Source organism: Suncus etruscus, chromosome 9 (assembly GCF_024139225.1).
Source record: "Suncus etruscus isolate mSunEtr1 chromosome 9, mSunEtr1.pri.cur, whole genome shotgun sequence".
Taxonomy (NCBI): Eukaryota; Metazoa; Chordata; class Mammalia; order Eulipotyphla; family Soricidae; genus Suncus; species Suncus etruscus.
Genome location: NC_064856.1, coordinates 109,958,016 through 109,978,327, shown reverse-complemented (window position 1 = coordinate 109,978,327; position 20,312 = coordinate 109,958,016). Strand labels below are relative to the sequence as shown.

At 59.9% G+C, this 20,312-nt stretch overlaps 2 protein-coding genes across 2 annotated transcripts; both read right to left on the bottom strand.

The window, feature by feature from the left end:
• Nucleotides 1-508: 508 nt before the first annotated feature.
• On the bottom strand, nucleotides 509-5,463 carry RAB1B (RAB1B, member RAS oncogene family). Its single transcript, XM_049780186.1, has 6 exons — nucleotides 5,376-5,463; nucleotides 3,866-3,938; nucleotides 3,598-3,693; nucleotides 3,415-3,510; nucleotides 1,857-1,988; nucleotides 509-1,585 (listed from the first exon to the last, which is right to left on the bottom strand). Exons 1-6 carry the CDS (start codon nucleotides 5,387-5,389, stop codon nucleotides 1,388-1,390), a joined length of 609 nt encoding a protein of 202 aa, XP_049636143.1. The 5' UTR covers nucleotides 5,390-5,463; the 3' UTR covers nucleotides 509-1,387.
• A 686-nt stretch (nucleotides 5,464-6,149) lies between these two features.
• Nucleotides 6,150-14,374, bottom strand: KLC2 (kinesin light chain 2). The gene is made up of 15 exons (XM_049780162.1): nucleotides 14,116-14,374; nucleotides 11,012-11,242; nucleotides 10,853-10,922; nucleotides 9,635-9,857; nucleotides 9,281-9,368; nucleotides 9,102-9,203; nucleotides 8,719-8,892; nucleotides 8,497-8,596; nucleotides 8,154-8,203; nucleotides 8,001-8,068; nucleotides 7,753-7,861; nucleotides 7,536-7,682; nucleotides 7,315-7,439; nucleotides 7,157-7,214; nucleotides 6,150-7,054 (listed from the first exon to the last, which is right to left on the bottom strand). The coding sequence occupies exons 1-15, from the start codon at nucleotides 14,341-14,343 to the stop codon at nucleotides 6,971-6,973; spliced, it is 1,857 nt and encodes a 618-aa protein (XP_049636119.1). The 5' UTR covers nucleotides 14,344-14,374; the 3' UTR covers nucleotides 6,150-6,970.
• Between the last annotated feature and the right edge of the window lie 5,938 nt (nucleotides 14,375-20,312).

Sequence of the window (20,312 nt, the reverse complement as noted above, 5' to 3'; positions counted from 1 at the left end):
TCCTCGCCCGCGGCCGCCTCGTCTGCAGCCCGCGAAGCCGGCGGGGCGGAGCCGGGGGCGGGGCGCGCGGAGCTGGAGCGGCCGGCGGGCGGGGCCGGGCTGGGGTTCCGCGCCCCCCGCGGGCCGGGCTCGGGCCGCCCCTCGCGCCCCCCACCCGGGCCGGGCCCGCCTCCCCGCCCGCGCCCGCACCCGCTGTCCCGCTGGGCCGGGCCGGCCGGCGGGCTCCCAACTCGGGCTTCAGTGGAGGGCGAGGGGCAGCGGGTGGGCGTGGGCGAGGCCGCGGCCCCCTCCACCTTCGCGCTGGAACCTGCAACCGCGCTGCGCCCGCCCGCCCGTGGGGACAGGCCGGCAGGTGCGGACGGGGCTGCAGAAGTGGGTCAAGGGCTGGCTTTCCGCGGCCAACCCCACCCCGGACCTGGGTGCTCCCCCCAGGACGAGCGGCGCCCCAGTTCCCTCCTGCCCCTGCCCCCGGGCGCGAGCACCGACAGACCACACTCAGCCGCACAACTTCCTTGCAAAAACCCTCAGCTTCCTCGAGGGCCAGTGGAAATTTATTGTGTATGTGTGTATGTGTGTGTGCGCGCGCGCGCGTGCTTCTCCTTCCAGCGCTCCCCAAGTGGCTTTTCCTTGCAAAACGCCTGACATGACACCAGAGGGGACCTGGGAGTGGGGGACACCCCGGGGACTTAAATACAAGCTGGAGGGCAGGGCACAGGTGCGCCAGGCGAGAAGTGGCTGAGGTGGGTTTCCCGCAGGAACAAGCTTCGCAGGAGGCGGTGCTGGGGGGTGGGGGTGGGAGCGGAGCCCACTGGACCCTGGCTACACCCCCATCCCTCAGGGGAGAGGCAGGGAGGGAGGGCGGAAAGGAGGTGCGGCAGAGTGAGGGTTAAGGCTGGTGCCCGAGCAGCCTCTGCCGCCTCCGCTGGCTGGGGACAAAGGGGCGCGGCTGGCAGGCGGCACAGGGGCCCTAGTGGGGCAGGGGCGGCAGGAAAAGGCTCCCTCGGGGATGGAGAACAGGCCCAATGCGCTGCCGCCCACCTGCCTACCCAGCCCCTCTGCTGCAGGCCTGCAGGGAGGGGGCACGGGGAGGAGGCGAGGAGGTGTCCCTGTGGGCCCCCAGTCGGCCCTGAGGTCCTGGAGCCCAGGCTGGGGAGAGGAGGGGCCCCTGCAGAGACAGCAGCGAGCAAGCCCCCCAGCCACTGTCCTGGGTGTCCTTCTGGGGGAGCCCCGAAGAACTGGGGCTCAGGGCAGCATAGCCAGGCTAGAGGGAGATGGGGAGCCCAGGACACCCCAAAGCCACAGACTCAAATGCCCCAGGAGGGGGGACACCTGCTTCCCCCTCAGGCATCATCTGGAGAAGGTGCCCCCCATCCCCCCATGGGCCCTCCTAGCAACAGCCTCCACCAGTCGCCTGCTTGACAGGGGTGCTGTCAATTTTGAGGTTGGGCCTCTCACCCCCAGAGGCAGCCCCCGGCCCCATGCGTTTCTTGATCTCGGCGGCCATGGTCATGAAGGCCTGTTCCACGTTGGTGGCATTCTTGGCACTTGTCTCCAGGAAGGGGATGCCCAGGGAATCCGCAAACTCCTGCGAGGGAAGAGGAAGAGAGGAGAGGGGAGAGAGGGAGAGGTAAAGGGGAGAAGGAGAGAGGGAAAGCAGAGTCTGGAAGAGGGAGGGAAAGCTAGAGAGAAAGAGGACAGGGGAGAGGAAGAGGGGAAAGGGAAAAGAAGGGACAGGGAGAGGGAGGGGAGGAGAGGGAAGAGAGGGAGAGGGAGAAAAGGGGAAAAGAGGAGGGATGAGGGGAAGAGGGGGAAGGAAGGAAAAGGCAGGAAAGGGGGTGGGACAGCGGACAGCCCACCTTGGCCGTGCTGTTGTCCACCACCTTCTTGGTGGTCAGGTCGCTCTTGTTGCCCACCAGTAGCTTGTTGACATTCTCACTGGCATAGCGGTCGATCTCCTGCAGCCACTGCTTCACGTTGGCATAGGACTCCTGGGGGCAGGGCCCGTCACAGGGCACATGGGGGGTCTCAGCTGACAGCCCTGGGACTCACCCTGGGACTCCCCAGCAGCGGGTGGCCCCCACTCTTGGCATCACCCCTTCCCCTCAGAGCGGACAGGAAGCACTGGGGCTACAACAGGCCCAGTAGGATCGAGAGAGGTCCACTGGGGCCCACCCAAGGCAGCTGAGCCAGTGGGGGGCCTGGACAGGGTATCCAGGCAGGGCAGTGTGGGGCAGGAACTGGGGAGCTGTAGCATCCCAGGAGGGGCTCCATTTATGAGGGCAGAAGGACACCCCAGTAGAAGTCAGCACCACCCAGCGGGCCTCATGCCGCAGAGCAAGGAACCCAGGATGGGGAAGGTTTTAGGTTTGGTTTGATTTTGAGGTCACATTGGAATGATGCTCAAGGATTACTCCTGGAAGTGCTCTAGGAACTATCCAGGATGCCGGGGATCAAACTCAAGTTCTCGCAGTACCACTTTTGGGCCCCAGGTGAAGCTTCCCTTCCTTCTGGGGTTTCAGTGAGAGGCCAGAGCAGACGCAGATGTAGAAGCCAGAGCAAAGTGGGGAGAAGGGAAGCTGGGCCCAAAGAGGGGGTATTGCGGTCAGGCGCTACGTCTGTATCCATCCCTGGCCCTGCTGTGTGGCCCTCACTGTTTCCTCTCTTCTGAGAAACAGTACTCAGGAATGGGGGCGTCAACACAGCAGCCCCTGGCCAGGAGCAGCTGATACCCCACTGTAGTTCTTAGAACCCCTAGAACGAGAGGCCCATGGGACAGCCAGGGTGCTGCTCCAAGCTGGGAGACAGCAGTTGATTCAGGTGGGAGAATGTGAAGGACCAAAGGCAGAAACCTGGGTCACGGGGCAGGGCCCTCTCCAGGCTTGTCTCCTCACCTACAAAATAGGGATCCCCAGCTTAGTTGCAGGGTGAGACTTTGGCCCAGAATGTGGTAGCTGCTGAATGCCAGTAGGATGGAGAGAGCCCCGCAGTGCCAGCTGCATGCAGGGGACTGGGGCAGGAACTGAGCTGGGGAATTTAATGTCCTGGGGCTATGAGGGGGCACAGAGAAGCAGTCCCTGAGAAGGAAACACACTACAGCCAGGGATAGGAATGTGGGCTCCAGTCAAGCTTCCAAAGGGTGAAAAGGGAGTCAGGGGTCTGGCCTGGGTGGCCTCTGACTTGCAGGACATAATTTACCCACAGCAGATCAGCTGATTCTCCAGAGTGTCGCCATCCCTCAGAACAGGGCCTGAGCCCACAAAGCAACAGGGTAACTCAGGAAGAACACAGCAGATAGCCCTCAGAGCTTCTCAGGACGTGGGGAGCAGGCAGTGGAGCTCTGACTCTGGGAGGGGGAATGGGTGTACCTTCTGCACCCCGTTCCTGCCAGGTGAGTCTCCCCTGAGCCCGGGTTACCTGGTCGGTGACGTCATACACCACGATGATGCCGTGAGCACCCCGGTAGTAGCTGGACGTGATGGTACGGAACCGCTCCTGCCCGGCCGTGTCCCACTACAAGACAGCAGGGCAGGGATGAGGTGGGCCTGGGCCAGGGGGCACCCCGGTGCCAAGGCGAGGTCTTGGGGGTGCGGCACTCACGATCTGCAGCTTGATGGTCTTGCCGTCCAGCTCGATGGTGCGGATCTTGAAGTCCACCCCAATGGTGCTGATGTAGCTGTCGGTGTACGTGTCATCCTGCGAGAGGGATCGTGCTTGCGGCTGAGTGGCCAGGCCTTAGGCCCTGGGGGACACACCCTCCAGTTCCCAGAGGTTCCCGGTTCTCAGCACCCTGACTCCACAGATCCAGGAGCTCACAGCCCCGGGGTCCCTCTTCCTCCATCCCAGCTGGGCTCCCGTTGTTACTCACAGCAAACCGCAGCAGCAGGCAGGACTTGCCCACGCCGGAGTCGCCGATCAGAAGCAGCTTGAATAGGTAGTCACTGGAGGAGAGGCTGGCAGTGAGGGTGGGCGGGGCCGCTAGCCTGTCCCCCCCCACCCCAGTGGATTCACTCTCAGCTATCACCCGATGGAATCACTCCAAGATTCAAACCAGGCATCACTCCTGGTGGTGCTCAGTAGGGGCCATAAGTGGTACTGGGGATGGAACTGGGGCTGGCTGTGTGGCAAGGCAGGTGCTTTTAACTCTTGCACTCTATCAAGCCTTCAGTGGAGAGTTTTGAGGGACTCACAGATCCCCCCATAAGTCTCCAGGAAACAAAGCTGGCTAGGGCCCAAAAGGCTGAGTTGGAGTTTCCACATGACCAAAGAGAATGGGCACAGAGCAGGGCATGACCTGCCAGGTGGCTGATCCGTGATCTCAGGCCCAGGGGGGACTTATTTAGGGAGCACTGCATGCCCCCAGCAGGCCTCTGGCAGAAGCTATGAAGGAGGGCCTCTGTTCGTTCAGAGAAGAAGCGTCCACAAGTGGGCAGGCTTTTTGGGGGGTAGGTCCCCAAATGGACCATCCTCCCAGGAAGCCTCTCAACAGGCCCACAGGGGCTCTCCCTCTTCTCCATCTCAGCGGGTCCCAGAGACAGACAGACGCCTTGCAGTTAGTGGGGGTGCTCTGTGAACTCAAACCCAGTTTGGGGGGGACGGGACCATGTGCTGTGTTCTAAGTGCCCAAATGAAATCTGGGGCCAGGATCAGCGAAGAAAAAAGGAAGTGGCTGGCATAAGAGGAAGGCAGCAGCCACTCGGGGACAACTCTCAAGGAGAAGTCAGGCAGGCAGAGGTGCCCACTTTCCCGGGAGAGCCAGGAGCAGGGCCAGGCGCTGCCCCAAGCCCAAGCCCAAGCCGGTGGGGGAAGGGGTGTGACCGCGGGCTGGGTCCGCGCACAAGTGGGGAGCAGGCGGGAAGAAGGGGCCCAGGTCCTGGGAACCACAGGCCAGGGTGACCCGGCGGGGCAAGGGACAGCGATCCCGGGGGAACTCCGGGCTCCCTCGGGGCCCAGCCCAGCAGCCGGACTCGGGGCACGGAAGGACAGGCGGTCCGGTGCAGAGGCCGGGCCGGGGCGCCACGGGCCTCCCTCCGCATCTGTCACTGGAGCAGCAGGTGGGGAAACTGAGTCAGGGACACCAGTGTCAAGCGGCCGACCGATCAGGCCCGGCAGGGACGGTGCCTGGGACCCCGAGCGGTGGCCCTCGGGGTCGTGGCTGTCAGGTCCCGCGGGGCGCCGAGAACTCGGGGTGTCTCGCCGGGGTCTCGGGCGCCCGAGGGGAGGGGCAGGACCCGGATGTGGGGGGGGTGTCAGCGGAAGAAGGACCCGGATGTGGGGGCGCCGCGCAGTCCTGACCCGGGCCGGACAAGCTTCGTAAGTGTACAGCCCCGTGCTCGGGATCGAGGCTGCGCCTGGCGGCGCGGGCGGGGCTCACTCACTATTCGGGGTTCATGGCGGCGGCGGCGGCCCGCTCGGTCGCTCCCAGTCGGCTGTGCTCCGCCTCCCGTTCCAAGATGGTGGCCGCTCCGCCCCAGAGGCCCCGCCCGCAACGCGCAGGCGCAAACGCTGCCGACTCGGGCCGCGCCGCAAAGCTCCTTGGGACTTGTAGTCTCCTGCCCACGTCCGAGTCACCGTCCCCCCACTGCGCAGGCGCCAAATGAAGTTTTTTTTTTCCTCCCCCACATCCCATTGGCCACGCCTCGCTCGCCACGCGTTGCTTTCTGGGATTTGTAGTTCGCTTCCCAGACATACCCGGACTCGCGGGCGTCCTCCTCCCTGTCGGAGCTCGGTTTGGGACTGACAAGTCTAAGGGCTACGTAATAGCCAGGGCCAGCCACCCTGATCTTCCCACCTCCCGGAGTTGTGTGTGTTAGTAAAAAGAAAGTCGTTTTTCCCAGATTCTTCGTGTGCTCTCTCCCTACGTAATCCCCCCAAAGGTGTCATGGCACGCTGTGGGGTGATGACAAGCTGGTCAAGGTCAAACAGTCTGTTAAGTGCAGAACTCAAAGCAAACCCGCGTTCTGGGCTGTGGTGCCCCTCAGAGGTGCAGGTTTTTAGGAGGAAACCCTACAGCCTTGTGGGGCCGGATATCTGCGCTCCAGCTGCGCGGGAATGGGGTGCCATTTGCAACCTCGATTCTTTTCTCCGGCTGTCCCACCCCGGACCTAGATCTAGATCAGGAACCCTCCACCTGCGTCCCGAAACAGGCCCAGTCCAGATTCAAACCGTCTTTATTTCTACAGCAACAGTTGAAATTAGAGCGACCTCCTCCCGGCGCCCCCTTGGAGCAGTCCCCATGGCCCAGAGGGCCCTCGCTGTCCCCATGAGAAGCGGTAGGCGTGCGGAGAGGCGTGGCGGGTGGCTGGACTGGTGGTGCCCGGGGCGGGGCCGGGCCGTGCCTGGGTGGAGGGGCAGTGCATAAGGCCCGGGCACGGGGCAGGGCCCGGCTGTGAGGGTCGTGGGGTGGGGGCTCCTTCCATGGACCAGGAGCAGCACAAGAAGGATCAGGGAACCCTGGGGTGGGGTGAGGGGCATGGCCCCAGATGTGGTGCCTAGGAGATACCACCGCGCAGAATGGGGGTGATTAAGGCCTGGGCGGTACCACTAGAGTGGGGAGGAGAGGCCCGGCACACGGGACTGTGGGCTGCGAGGCCAATAACTTACTTCTCTATATACACAAGCAATGGCCAGAGGGCAGGGACAGGATGCCGATGGGGCAGGGTGCTTAGTGTTCTTGGATGGGGGGGTCTTAAAGTGGGGGGCTGCAGCTCTTGCTGGGAGACCCGCTCGCCCATGCGTTTGGCCCAGCACTGCTGGCAGAGGGAACCCTGCTGGCAGGAATAAATAAGGGGTCGGTGCAGAACAGGCAGGCCCTGCCTCCAGGGCTCAGGCTGAGATGACGGGTTTGGGATTGGGGTTGGGGTTACCCTGAGATTGAACAGAAAAGACAGGGGCTAGGGAGACAGGCGGACAAGCAGCAGGCCCAAGCGCAGGGCTGTGGGGTTAGTGCCGGAGTCTGGCCGCCCTGGCCCAGTTAGCCCACCAGGGAGCTGCGGCGAGAGAGGTCCATGGAGCTGGAGCTAAGCGTGCGGCTGTCCGAGAGGCCGGGGGCACCAGGCTGTGGGCAGAGTGGGCAGAGCTCAGTTCTGGGTTCAGCTAGACCCAGGCAGGCAGCATGACTGAGGTCTGGGGTGAGGGGGTGCCCCAGCCAGCCCGGTACCTGGACCGGCTCTTCCACACTCTTGTTGAGGAAATTGAGGGAACTGGCCCGCTTCATCCTGAAGGGGAAAAAAGAGACAGTGGTATTGCCTGGGGTGGAACTTGGAGGGGAAAGGGAGAGTGCAGGATGGGAAAGGGGAGGCAGCATGTGGGGCTCACCTGGGGTTCGGGGGCTCCTGGGGTCCCCCGCCCTGCAGCTTCTTCACCAGCATCTCACTGCTTCGTCTCAGCGCATCCCGGAGCTTCCCAAAGGAGCCGCTGCGCCGCAGAGCCCCACTGCCATCCTGCAGGCCAGGCATTTGGGTATCTGCCCTGCGGGTGCATGGAGGCTCTGGGACCCCCTGGCCCCCCTCTTCCCCGCCTCCCACGCCCCAACTCACCCCGCTCCACTCTGCGGTGGGCCCCATCTCGTCCGTGTCAGACTCAGCCCGAGTCCCTGTGTCCCGGCTGTACCTGCGGTCTCCCCGCCCACCACCGCCATCTTTGAGCAGCTCCACCACCTTGGTTTGGCTGGCGGGGTCAAGGCCCTGGGGGGCAGGGTACATCAGGGAGAGCCACCCAACGTGCCCCCCCGACCCACATGGGCAGGACCCCCACCTGCTTGCGGCTGCGGCTGGCGCAGTCCTCCAGTGTGTGTGCGGCCTCCAGCTTGCCCTGGCGCCGGTACAGAGCCCCAAGGCTGCGTAGTGTGGTGTTGACCGTTGGGCTGCGGGCAGTGGGGCACCCCCTCAGGTGACAGGCCCAGGGAGAGGGCCCCTCGAGTGAGTCGGGCCCAGCTCCCCAGGGCTCAACACTTGAACCTCCCCCTGAAGGAGCAAGAAGCGGCTGCAGGGTGGAGTCCTCACCTGTCCACTTTGCAGGCTTTGTACCAGCTTCCATAGTCCCGGAAGGTGGTGCTGTCCCAGCGCTTCTCCTGGGGAGGGCTAGGCTGCAGTGGCAGAAGGGCACCACCCCTGCTCCCAGCCCTCTGCCTCCCTACCCCCTTCCCGTCGAGCTACCTTGCTCTCCTCTCGTTCCTCTGCGTGCATCCAGATGGGCTTGTTGTCACCTGCGAGGGGACAGGCCAGGGTCTGGTCAGAGACAGGCCAGTGGGACAGGCCCTCTGGGTCCCAGAGCTGGTGGTGCTATGTGCTCGTGCTAGGGGCTTGGGTCAGGGAGCCACAGATACACAATGCGGGAAGTTCAGCCCACCCAAGGGGCCAGGCTGAGGGGGCCTGAGCGGGCAGGGACAGGCTGTGCTGTGGGGTGGCCAGAGGGAAGGGTTCAAGCTGGGCTGGGACTAGATATAGCCATACATCTCAGACGCTGGGGCCTGCGTGTGGGCACCAGCCCAGGACTCACTGTTCACGGAGCCGAACTCCTTCTCGTGCGCACGGGTCAGGATCTCCTTGTACAGGGCCTCGGCGTCCTGGTACTTGCCCTGCTTCAGGTAGCAGGAGGCCTGCGGGCAGGGACGGATGGGGTGAGCCGACCAGGCGCTCTGGCCTCAGCCACCCCGCCCACCGGCCCCAACTGGCCAGGGCACCAGGTTGTTCGTTTTTTTTTTTTTTTTTTTTTTTTTACCAGGTTGTTCTTGGTCTTGGCCACGTTGGGGTCATCGGGCCCGAGGCGCATAGCATAGATCTCCAGTGCCCGCCGGTAGTAATGTTCCACCTCCTCAGCTTTGCCCTGGTTCTGGCACAATAGTGCCAGGTTGCTCAGCTGCTTGGCCACATCCGGGTGAAACTTGCCCAGGACCTGGGACGTGAGTAGGAGCAAGATGTGAAGTCTAGTCAGGAGGCCTGGATGCCACCTGCTCACCTCTACCTGTACACACAGACGCGCACACTAAATATACACTGCATGCACACAAGCCCACATGGCAAGCATACACACATAACATGCACAGACACAGGCGTGTAGCCCCCTCGGCTCTCTCACCCCCTGCACCCTCATGGGCCGCTCACCTTCTCCCGGATCTCCAGCGCCCGCTTGCACAGGGGCTCGGCCTCCTTGTATTTGCCTCGCTTACCGTACAGCACCGCCAGGTTGTTGAGGGTGGCGGCCACCTGTGGGGAATGGGGAGCATGGAGCCAAGGCCCGGGAGGAACGGGGTGGGGGACCCATCTTCCGGCCCCTAACTCACGGCTGGATGGTCCTTGCCCAGGGTCTTCTCCCGAATGGCCAAGGCGTCGTTGAGCAGGTGGGCAGCTTCCTTGTACTTGTTCTGGTCCCTGGGTGGGGAATAGGGGGGTGAAGTGCTGTGAGGGGGGGACAGGGCTGAGGTGTGGGCTACCAAGGCTCTGTTCTCTTGTCTTAATCGGGTGGGTCCTGAGTGTGCTGGGGCGGCTGATGGTGGGGTGCAAGCCCGATTTCCCCACTTCATGCCCACCAAAACAGGGCCTTGGTTCGGCTCTGTGGTGAGCTGGGAGTGGTCCCCCTGTCCGTCTTCTGTGGGCCCTGTCTAGGCAGCAGCTCTGGGGCATCTGGGGCGGCTCACCGGTACACGAGCGCCAGGATGTTGAGCATGGTGGCCACATCAGGGTGGTCGTGGCCTGACGTCTTTTCCAGGTCTTCCAGCGCCTGCTTGCACAGGGGCACGGCCACCTCGTAGCGGCCCTGCGACGCGTACTGGATGACCAGGTTGTGCAGCGTGCGCAGACGCGCTGGGATCTCATAGCCCCCGTGCTGGGCGGCCACGTCCCCTCCACCAGGGCTGGGGGCTGTGGGGCCAAGAGCAGGTCAGAGGGTCTGACTGTTCCCCGAGGGTGCTGCCACTTCTGGGCCCTGCCTTCCACATACCCAAGGCCCTGGTAATAAATGACTATTCATTAGCCTCAGTTTCCCTCTGTAGAGTAGGTCGAGCCCCACTTCAATACTCCAGAGAGGGGTTGGAGTGATAGCGCAGAGGTAGGGCATTTGCCTTGCATGTGGCTGACCCCGGACGGGCCTGGGTTCAATTCCCGGTGTCCCATATGGTCCCCCAAGCCAGGAGTGATTTCTGAGAGCAGAGCCAGGAGTAAACCCTAAGTGTCACCAGGTGTGGCCCAAAAACCAAACCAAAACAAAACAAAACAAAAAACCTCCAGACATGTGGGCGAACCCAAGTCTCCTTGTCAGCAGAACGGGGGCCCCAGGCCATGCTCTCCATATGGTGACAATAGGGCCTGGGCTCTGGGCTATAATGCAGCCCCAGGAATGGCTGACACGGAGCTGATGCAAGCCTGGCAGGCACAAGGCCCAGAGACCCCTGTCTGGTGCTGCAAGGCCCCTGCCCAGCACTGCAGCACCCAAGCACTGGGGTGCTCGGCCAGGATGACCAATGATGAGTATCTGGATGATGTATTGGATGAGCATCTCCGGGACAATCCTGGGCCCCTCCGGAAAGGAAACAGAAAAGAAACAATCCATGGCCACAGAGCACTTGGTGGGAGGAAGGGGACCCACAGAGCTAGTGGGTAGCCAGCCAACACCTACTTTTCAGTTCTCATCTGCTGAGAATAGTTTTCCCCTCAGTGGACATACTCCTGGGTCTGGGCTCAGGGATCCTGCCTGGCGGGGCTCAAAGGACTATAGGGGGAGCTGAGGACGGGCCTGGGGCAGCTGCACACAAGGCCAGCATCCTCCCTTGGTCCCATCTCTCCTGCTCATGATGGGAGAGGAGGCAGGTGGAGACATGCCAGCTGCCTGGTCCCTGGGCCCAGTTCATCCCCCTCACCTGGGCTCTGTTCTTCTTCGTTGGGGAACAGGTCATCCAGGGACTCTTTGGGGACGTCTCCTTTCTCCTCCTGGGGAGGGAGACACGGCGGAATAAGGGAAGGGGGCGCGACAGCAGGTGGCGGGTGCAGCCCCTACTCCTTGGCAGGCTGGGGCTTACGTTGGGGGACGCGTCCTCATCCAGCTTGCGGATCTGGCTCATGAATAGCAGGTGCTGCTTCTCCTCCTCCAGCTGTGCCACGGCCTGCTCGCTGCGCTGCAGCTTCTGCTGCGTCCCCGCCAGCTCCTCACGCAGCCACTGGTTCTCCTGCACCAGGCGTCGCACCTGTGCGCGCAGCTTCTGCTTCTCTGACTCCACGGCACCCAGGTGGCTCGACAGTGCCAAGATCACCTGCGATGGGTAGCCAGGACTGTGATTGGAGTCAGGGGCGGGCACCCTGACCCTTTTCTCCCAGGGTACCACTCTGGCTCCTTCCCCCAGGCCTCCAGCTGTCCTCAGCTGACGGGTTGGGGAGTGGGAGAGTTGGGCTGCTGTGTGCGCCTGAGCTCACCATCCTCCCCACCTCCGTCTCTTCTGGGGTTCACACCACGTATGTTGCTGCCCAGCCCCTCACTGTCACCTCCCGGCAGACTAATGAAGGGTCCCCCCAGACAGGGTCATTGAGAGCCCAGAAGAAAAGGGGTGTGTGTACAAACCCCCAGGTAGTACATGAACCCCAAGCTTCCAAAGTGGCTGAGATGGGGCCTGGCTGAGGCTCTGTGTGTGTCCCATGGCCATTTCACTTCTATAGCCAACCTCTCCCTCCTCGGCCCAGGAAGGGGCGCCTGCCCCTAACTTCACACCAGCCGCACATTCATCTGTGCTGCTGCCTGTGCACACCAGGTGGGGGACCCTTGTGTGTTCCTCTCTGCACTTGCTTCCGTCCCGACGGCCCGGCACCGAGTCTTGTATTTCTGGCTCCTGAGCTAATGCCTGAGTGACAGGTGTAGCTGCAACCACTTGCTTGAAAGCCAAGCCTCAGGGTAGTGGCTGGAACACAGCTGTTGCAGGCCAGGCCCGGGGTTGATCTCTGGCACCAACCCTAAGCACAGAGCTGGGAGCAGCCGCTGTGTCTCACCAGATATGACCCACCCCCCCCCAAAAAAAAACAACAAAAACGTTTGAAGAGCTGGGAAACAATCATATCACAATCAGGCCCTGGCTCTTGTCTCCCCACGCCTAGCTCCCTCTATACTACTCAGGCCGCTCTGGCCTCTCCATCTGCAGGGCCCTAGACAACAGAGCTTCATCCTGGCACTCTCGCCTCCTGAACTTGCTTAAAAAGCCAACCTAGGTCAAGGTTCAAGGGTAGAGCATGCGCTGTGCATGCAGTAGCCTGGGGTGGGGTCAAGGCCCACAATCTATGCCCAGCACAGGATGGTTGGTCCTCTGATCATTGCTGGGAATACCCTGAGCACTGAGTCAGGAGTAATCCCTGAGCACTACAGGTTGTGACCTGATGGTGAGCCTGCCCAACCCCCTCTTATTCCTTCCTCCAGTTCCAGTTACTCCTGCTCACCCCGTCACGGCCACCTCTCTGTCCCAGTCAGTCCCCACTCAGCACTGGGGTTTGATGTGATCCCTGGTGGCCATCCTTACCCACTAGGGGTCATTCCACACATCAGCACAAAAAAATTAGGTTTTTTGGTTGATCTTTTTGTTTGTTCGTTTTGGCTACACCCAACAGTGCTCTGGGGTTACTCCTGGCAGGCTCGGGAGACCATATGGGATGTTGGGGATTGAATGTGGGTTGTCTGCATGCAAGGCAAACACCCTACCCACTGTCCTATGGCGCTGGTCCTGGAAATTTAGTCTTTATTTTCTTATGGAGGTCACACCGTGGGGTACAGGAGGAGTAGAAAGGGCATGTGGTGCCAGGGATCAAACTTAGGGCCTAACTACCTATGCTCTCACAGAGGGAACTTTTAAAGCTTAAATCTTTGTCTCTCCTGTTTGTTGCTTTGTTTGGGGCCAGCTCATACCCAGTGGTGCTCAGAGCTTACTCCTGGCTCTGCTTGGGGATCATTCCTAGTGGGCTCAGCAGACCATATGAAATGCGGGGATGGAACCCAGGTCAGCCTTGTGTTGGTGAGCACCCTCCCACTGTCTATTTCTCTGACTCCCTACATCTGTGTCTCTTGACCACTTGAAAGCCGCCAAAAGCTTCTTGATGGCTTGAGAACCAAACAAGATAAATGAGATAGACTCTGGACCTACCCTCCCCAAGACCCCCAGTCAATCTGGTTTGCTCCAGGATCTCTCCACCCAGCACGGCTCCTCGTGCTTCCCCCAAATCCTCCCTGCCACGGGGCCTTGGCACAGGTGACCTCTGGCCAGTTTTCTTCTACTGGGGGCGGGTCCATTCCTTCCTGGAGGTCTCAGTTTGGATGTCATTCCCCAGGATGAGCCTGTGACTCTATCTATGCTCAAGTGCACATTTGCATGCAAGTGACCTGGCTCCATGCGGCCCCAGCCAAAAAAAAAAAAAAAGAAAAAAAAGGCATTTTCACAGCAGCCTTGCGCAAGCCGCAGATAGGATCTGATGGAGGGAGTGGGTCGCTCTTTGCCTTCCTTATTTTATTTCCCGGGGGGAGGGAGGCCCACCAGGCAATGCTGTTGTTACTCCTGGCTCTGCATCGAAGAATCATGACTTTTGGTGTTTGGGGGGACCATATGGGATGCCGAGGAGCGAACCTGGGTCAGCTGCATGCAAGGCAAAAAGCGCCTTTTTACCTGCTGCGGCACTATTGCTCCAGTCCCATCTCGGAGAATTTATTACAGTTTGTAACAAACCTCTCATCTTTCTGTTTCTCCTTCGAGGGGACCAGACCTGGGTACTGTCAGTCTCACTGGCCGAGTAGTATTCCTGTCACCCCAGCATTGGCAGGCCCCTGCTCACCAAGGTGCCAACGAATGGAAGCCTGGCGGGCAAGGGTCCTAGATTTCCTTTTGGCTCGCTAGACAGGTCGGCCCCTTCCTCTGCTATCTGGAAGCTAGCAGAGCTGGAACGGGACTGACTGTGCAGGGGGGGCCCTAAGGAATGAAGAGGTGCTGCAGCCCAGCATGCATCATTCACTCCCTCATTCATTCATTCATTCATTCGCTCACTCTTCACCAGCAGCTCCAGGAGACGCAGGGAGTGGACCCGTGTCCCCTGGGAAGCGCCCCCAAACGCATCCCAGCCTGCCTGCCAGCGTCTGCATGTGCATGTGCATCTGCCTTACCTGCGCCTCGCCCAGGCCCAGCTCGATGGCCTCCAGGGAGCGGCGCAGGAGGACGGAGCGCTCCTGGGTGCCGGGCTCGGCGTCGGGCGCGTCGGGCGCGAGCAGCGGGGCGAGCAGGGCGCGGTGCTCCCCGCGCAGCGTCTCCAGCCCCTGGATGACGGCCTTGGTGCCCAGCACGATGTCGTCCTGGCTCAGCTTCTCCTCCCGCGGGAGCACCATGGTGGCCATGGCCGCGGGCAGCGGAGGGGCCTGGGGAGGCGAGAGCGAGCGTGGGGCGCGGGCAGGCGCGGAGACCCCAGCGCTGGGCGCCCGCTGCAGTGCCCGCGCCCGGCCGCCAGGGGGCGCCCGCCGTCCCGCCCGGGACACAGACGCAATGCGGACTCCCGCGGGTTCGAGTCCCCGCCGGCCCCGCCCCGCCCCTCCCCGGCCCCGGCGCCCCGAGGACGCGACCCGACCCGACCCGCGGACCTTGCGCGAGAACCTCCTGCTCGGCCCGCCGCCCGATCCGGCTCCGGCTCCGGCTCCGGCTCCGCGTCACCCAGCCCGGCGCGCCGCCGCCGCCTCCATCGCCCGCCCGCCGCCGGCCTCCCGGCAGCCCCCGCGCCGCCTTAAAGGGGAAGCCGCCCGCTACCTGCGCGGCGGCGCAGTCGGAGGGTTCCGGAACGCCAGCCGCGCGCGCGGGATCGCCGCCGCCTTAAAGGAGACGCCCGCGCGCCCCCTCCCGCCCCCTCCCGCCCCCCGCCGCGCCGAGAGGGGCGTGGCCATCGCGATGGGGCGTGGTCGCGGAGTGGGCGGGGCGCAGGGGCCGGATCCTGCGGTTTCTCAGGTGGGGAAACCTGACCTTGCTCCTGCATCTTTAGGCTTTTTTTGTTTTTTGTGGGGGGAGGTTTTTGGGTCACGCCCGGCTGCGATCAGGGGTTCCTCCTGGCTCTGCGCTCAGAAGTCGCTCCTGGCAGGCTCCGGGGGACTATATAGGATGCTGGGATTTGAACCACCGTCCTTCTGCATGCAAGGCAAACTCCCTACCTCCATGCTATCTCTCCGGCCCCTACTTGGCACATTTTTCTATTTAAAAAAATTTTTTTTAATAAAAATTATCCATTTATTGAAAAATCTTTAAATTAAAAAATACTATTTAAAAATTTTTAAATTTTCTTTTTGGCCACACCCGGTGACGCTCAGGGGTTACACCTGGCTAGACGCTCAGAAATCGCTCCTGGCTTCTTGGGGGACCCTATGGGACGCCGAGGGTTCGAACCACAGTCCGTCCTAGGCTAGTACGTGTGCAAGCCAGACGCCTTACCCCTTGCGCCACCGCTCTGGCCGCCAAATTAGACTTTTGTTTGTTTGTTTTTTGTTGTTTGTTTTTTTTTGGTTTTGGGTCACACCCAGCTGTGCTCAGGGGTTCCTCCTGGCTCTACGCTCAGAAATCGCCCCCCCAGCAGGCTCAAGAGAGGATCCTATGGGATGCCGGGATTCGAACCACCGTCCTTCTGCATGCAAGGCAAATGCGCTACCTCCATGCTATCTCTCCCGCCCCAGCATCAGACTTGACGTCGACTGACACTTGCGAGGGGCGTGTGCACTTCTGCGCTGCGTAGCAGAGCTTGGGGACTCCCAGACAGACAGACAGGCAAACCGACTAGGGGCTCTCCAGGTTCATGTGTCGCTTGGGACTGGTTCTGCTCTGAGTCCAGCTTGTTCTGGTCACTGTAGGGAATTGCCAACCCCTGAGGGTTCTTTTCCTGGGGCATCTGGTTTCTTGCAGATAAAGCAGCTGCCCAGACTAGTCCCTGCGTCCATCTCGTCCATCTCGCTCTGCCTGATCTCCTGCGCTCTCTGGATTTGCTTTTTTGACCTTAGGTACAGGCCAACATTTGCCCTACAGGCCTTAACAAACCAGGAATGTGGCCTTGAGTGCCTTTTGATCTCACCAAGTCCCTCCCAGGTCCAAGTCTTGGTCTGTGCTATGCGGGCACCAAGCACTTCTCCCCTGTTTCTAAGCTGACATCTCCAGTGGGTGCCAGCAGGAACCACCCCAGGAAAAAAACCGGCAGATCAGGGCCTGAAACCGGCTCCCAGAAATCTGGGGCCTTTGGCATACTTTTCAGGCTGGATTTCGGGTGGGCCGGGTGAAGCCTCTGTGTTATCTGACAGTCATGACCCAAGGCCCTTAGCTTAGGGACAGGGATTCCCACAGGCTGCTGTGTGACTGCTTTAGCCCTTTTTTGGGGGAGTTATTCCTAGTGGTGCTCAGGTCTATGGGATGCTGGGGATAAGTCGGGGTTCTTGTGTGCAAAACTTGTGCTCTAGGGGCTAAAGCGATAACACAATGGGTAGGGCGTTTGCCTTGCAAGCAACTGACCTGGGATGGATCTGGGTTTGATCCCCAGCATCCCATATGGTCCCCCGAGCCTGCCAGGACCTATTTCTGAGTGCAGAGCCAGGAGGAATCCCTGAGCGCTGCCGGGTGTGGCCCAAAAACAGAACAAACAAAAAAGCCTGTGCGCCAGCCCTTTGAGAATCTCCTTGGTGCCACCTTTGTCCTTGTCACAAATCTGTTTGGCAGAGTCTCTCATGAAAGGGATCTCGAAACATCTCCCAGAAAATGGCCACCAGGTTTCTGGGGGGTGGAGGCTCTAATTTTATTTTGACTTTATTGGTGGGGGGCAGGGCTGGACCACACTTGGGGTGCTCAGGGCTTATTCCTGGCTTGTGCTCAGGGATCCCTCCTGGCAGTGCCCAGGAACCCTGAGCAGTGGCTGGATTGGATCAGGATTAGTTGTGTGCAAGGCAGGCAAGCACCTTTCCCCCTGTCCTTTAAGACCCCTGACCCCCGACATCTCTTCCTCTCAAGCTTCAGCAGTGTCCTGAAATGTGCACGGGGCGAGGCTGCTGCTTGAACATCTGCATTTACAGGTAAGAAAACTGAGGCCCGCACAAGGAACAGCAGCTGCAATTTCCAGGGGCTTGTGTGTCCTTCTGTGATGTGAGGGACACAGGCTGTGTAGAGTGGGGGATTGAGGGAACTGAGGTGTCTCTTGTACTCAAAGCTCAGGGGCTCATAGTTGCCACATAGACAGGGAGGCAGGTTCCCAAATGGCTCTGAACGTGTGTGTGTGTGTGTGTGTGTGTGTGTGTATGCTGGCCGGGCATTCCACATTGGCATACATGACTCAGCTCCTCCCTCTGACAGAAGAACCATTGCTTTGATTAGTGTTTTATGTTTTTTTTTAATAGCTTTTTGGGCCACACCTGGCTGTGTTCAGGAATCACTCCTGGTGTGGCTTAGGGGACGCTGTGGGGTGCCGAGGATTTTACCTGGACCAGTCCCATGCAGGACCAGCAACCTCCTAGCTGTACCATGAATCTGGCCCCAGATCAGTGTTTTTCAACATTTCTTAGTGGTGGCCCCTTTCACAGCTTGTTTCTTTCCTTCCTGTGCCCCTGATCCATCCCCTCATCTGCCTGGTTGTGCCCCTAATCTCACACCGCCATTGAAGCAATTTTCACCTGTAGTCCCCTCGGAAGATCCTGGGGACACACTGGAGACTGTGTGGGTGGGAAATTCTGCTGGCTTGGACCATTTTTTTCCCTGGCAAATGGAAAAAACCATTCTCCTGCCTCGGCGAATGCTGCTGGTTCCTGGCTCTGCCGTTTACCAACTCTCCACAGCTCTGGTGGTTTCTTTGTGATTCTCTTCAGGCGTCTGGCCCGGCTCCCAGGCCTGGGCAGGTGGCTGGATGGCCCTTATCTTGCTCTCAAGGCTGAACCTGCTGTGTCCATTGTTCATCCTGCTCCTTTTATCTGTCAGGGGGCATGAGTCTGGTCTGCCCCTTGGGACAGGACAGTTACTTCTGCTTGCTCCCCTTTGCACCCCCCCAGTCCTGCGGGCCTCCTGCCAGGCTGAGGGAGTGCGATGTGGGGAGAAAACAGGCCCCCACCCGCCTGACGCTGACTCAGCTCTGCTGTCTGCCCCTTTTCTGGGGGAGTCGTTCTTGCTCCCTTTCAGATCTGTTGCTCCCCAAGAATGGCTCAGAAGTTCTCAGAACCCTACATCTCTGCTGCCTTTGAAAGGATGAGAGGCCAAGTATATATCACCCCTTCCCCCAGAGAGTTCCTAAGTTGCTGAGGTCTGAAGGCTCCTTTAAGACCAGGTCTCTGGCGACAGTACAGCAGGAAGATGCTTGCTTTGTACATAGCTGACCTGGGTTTAATCCCTGGCATCCTGTAAGGTCCCCTGAGCACTGCCAAGAGTCATTCCTGAGTGCCGAACCAGGAGGAATAATCCTGAGAATTGCTGGTGTGGCCCAAAACCCAAAACCAAACAAACCAAAAAACAGGTTTCTGTGCCGGAGTGATACTGCAGTAGGGAAGGCATTTGTCTTGCACGCAGCCAACTCTCAGCTGACCTGAGTTCCATCTGTGGCACCCCACAGGATCCCTTGAGTCCAGTAGGACTGACCCAAGAGCACCAAGTCAGGAGCAAGTTCTGAGCACTGCCAGGTGTCTCCCCTAAAACCATTATAAAAAAAAGATCAGATTCCCCACCACTACTGAGTAGTTCCCATTCACTGAGGGGCTTTCCCACTGCATCCCGGGATGGGTTAGTTTTCTCTGCCACTAGGCCCAGAGTTGGGTAATGGGGTTTTTGTGGGAAGGCTTGGGGGTTCACTTCAGACAATTTCAAATTCCTTGAGAGCTGAGGGGGTCCAGGCCTGCTTTTAGCTTCATCTATTTCCTCATCCATAAAGTGGGATGCTGGGGTTAGAGGGATAGGATGTGGGGGCAGGGAACCTGCTTTGCATGTTGCTGACCTGGATCTAACTCTAGGTCACTACATACATTCCCAAGTCCATCAGGGGTCACTCCTGAGCACAGAGCCAGGAACAGTCCCTGAGTACAGCAGGTGTGGCCCAAAATCCCTCTTTAAGAAAACGAGGTTCTAGAGAGCTGGAGTGATAGCACAGCGGGAAGGCGTTTGCCTTGCACGCAGCCAACACAGGAGAAACCCTGGTTCGAATCCTGACATCCCATATGGTCCCCCGAGCCTGCCAGGAGCGACTTCTGAGTGCAGAAACAGGAGTAACTCCTGAGAGCCCCTGGGTGTGTAAGGTTTGATCCTAGTACCCTATAAGGTCCTCTGAGCACCACGAGGAGTAAGCCCTAAGCACTGCGGAGTGTGACTCCAAACAAACAAACCCACCAATAAAAGCTCTGCCGGGAAGTGGGGACCCTCTGGCTGAAATGCAAAGTAGAAATTGGAAATGGAAAGCACTGAGGCAGGGGGCCAGCAAAGGGTTTCAGAAGCTAGAGGGACCCAGTATGAAGCGAGGGGTGCACTGTGGGGAGACAGAGAAGAGTCGTGAGGATCTGGAGTGATGTGGTCGTTTCCAACTGGAATAATGGAGTCTTTGGTGCCTCTCACTGAGACAGGAAAATTCCAGTGTTCCTTTGGGCATGGGCTTTAGTACGCCCCGCCCCCAACATTCAAGTACACAGAAGGCCATGGGCCTTTGTTTTTTATTTATTTATTTATTTATTTCTGTTTTGGGGCCACACCCAGCGTTGCTCAGGTGTTACTCCTGGCTATCTGCTCAGAAATAGCTTCTGGCAGGCATGGGGAACCATATGGGGCCGAGATTTGAACCAACCACCTTTGGTCCTGGGACGGCTGCTTGCAAAGTAAACACCACTGTGCTATCTTCTCCAGCCCCTTATTTTTATTTTTTGGTTTTTGGGTCACACCTGGAAGCGCTCAGGGGTTACTCCTGGCTCTACGCTCAGAAATCACCCCTGGCAGGCACGGGGGACCATATGAGATGCTGGAATTCGAACCACCATCCTTCTGCATGAAAGGTAAACACCTTGCCTCCATGCTATCTCTCTGGCCCCTTTTGTTTTTATTTTTGGTTTTGCTACACACCCAGTAGTGCTTAGGGGTTACTCCTGGCCCTGTGCTCAGAAATCACTCCTGGTAGGCTCAGGGGGACCATATGGGATGCCGGTTATCCAACCTGGGACTTAGCATGCAAGGCAAAAGCCCTACTATCGTGCCATCACTGCAGTCTTCCTTGTGGCCTTTCTAAGGAGACCATGTAATAACCATGGGAGGCTCCCCTCAGTGGCCTGGGCAGTGCAAGGTCATGGCCAGAGCCCTGATGCCTGATGGCTCGACCTGGGCATTCAAGGCCATG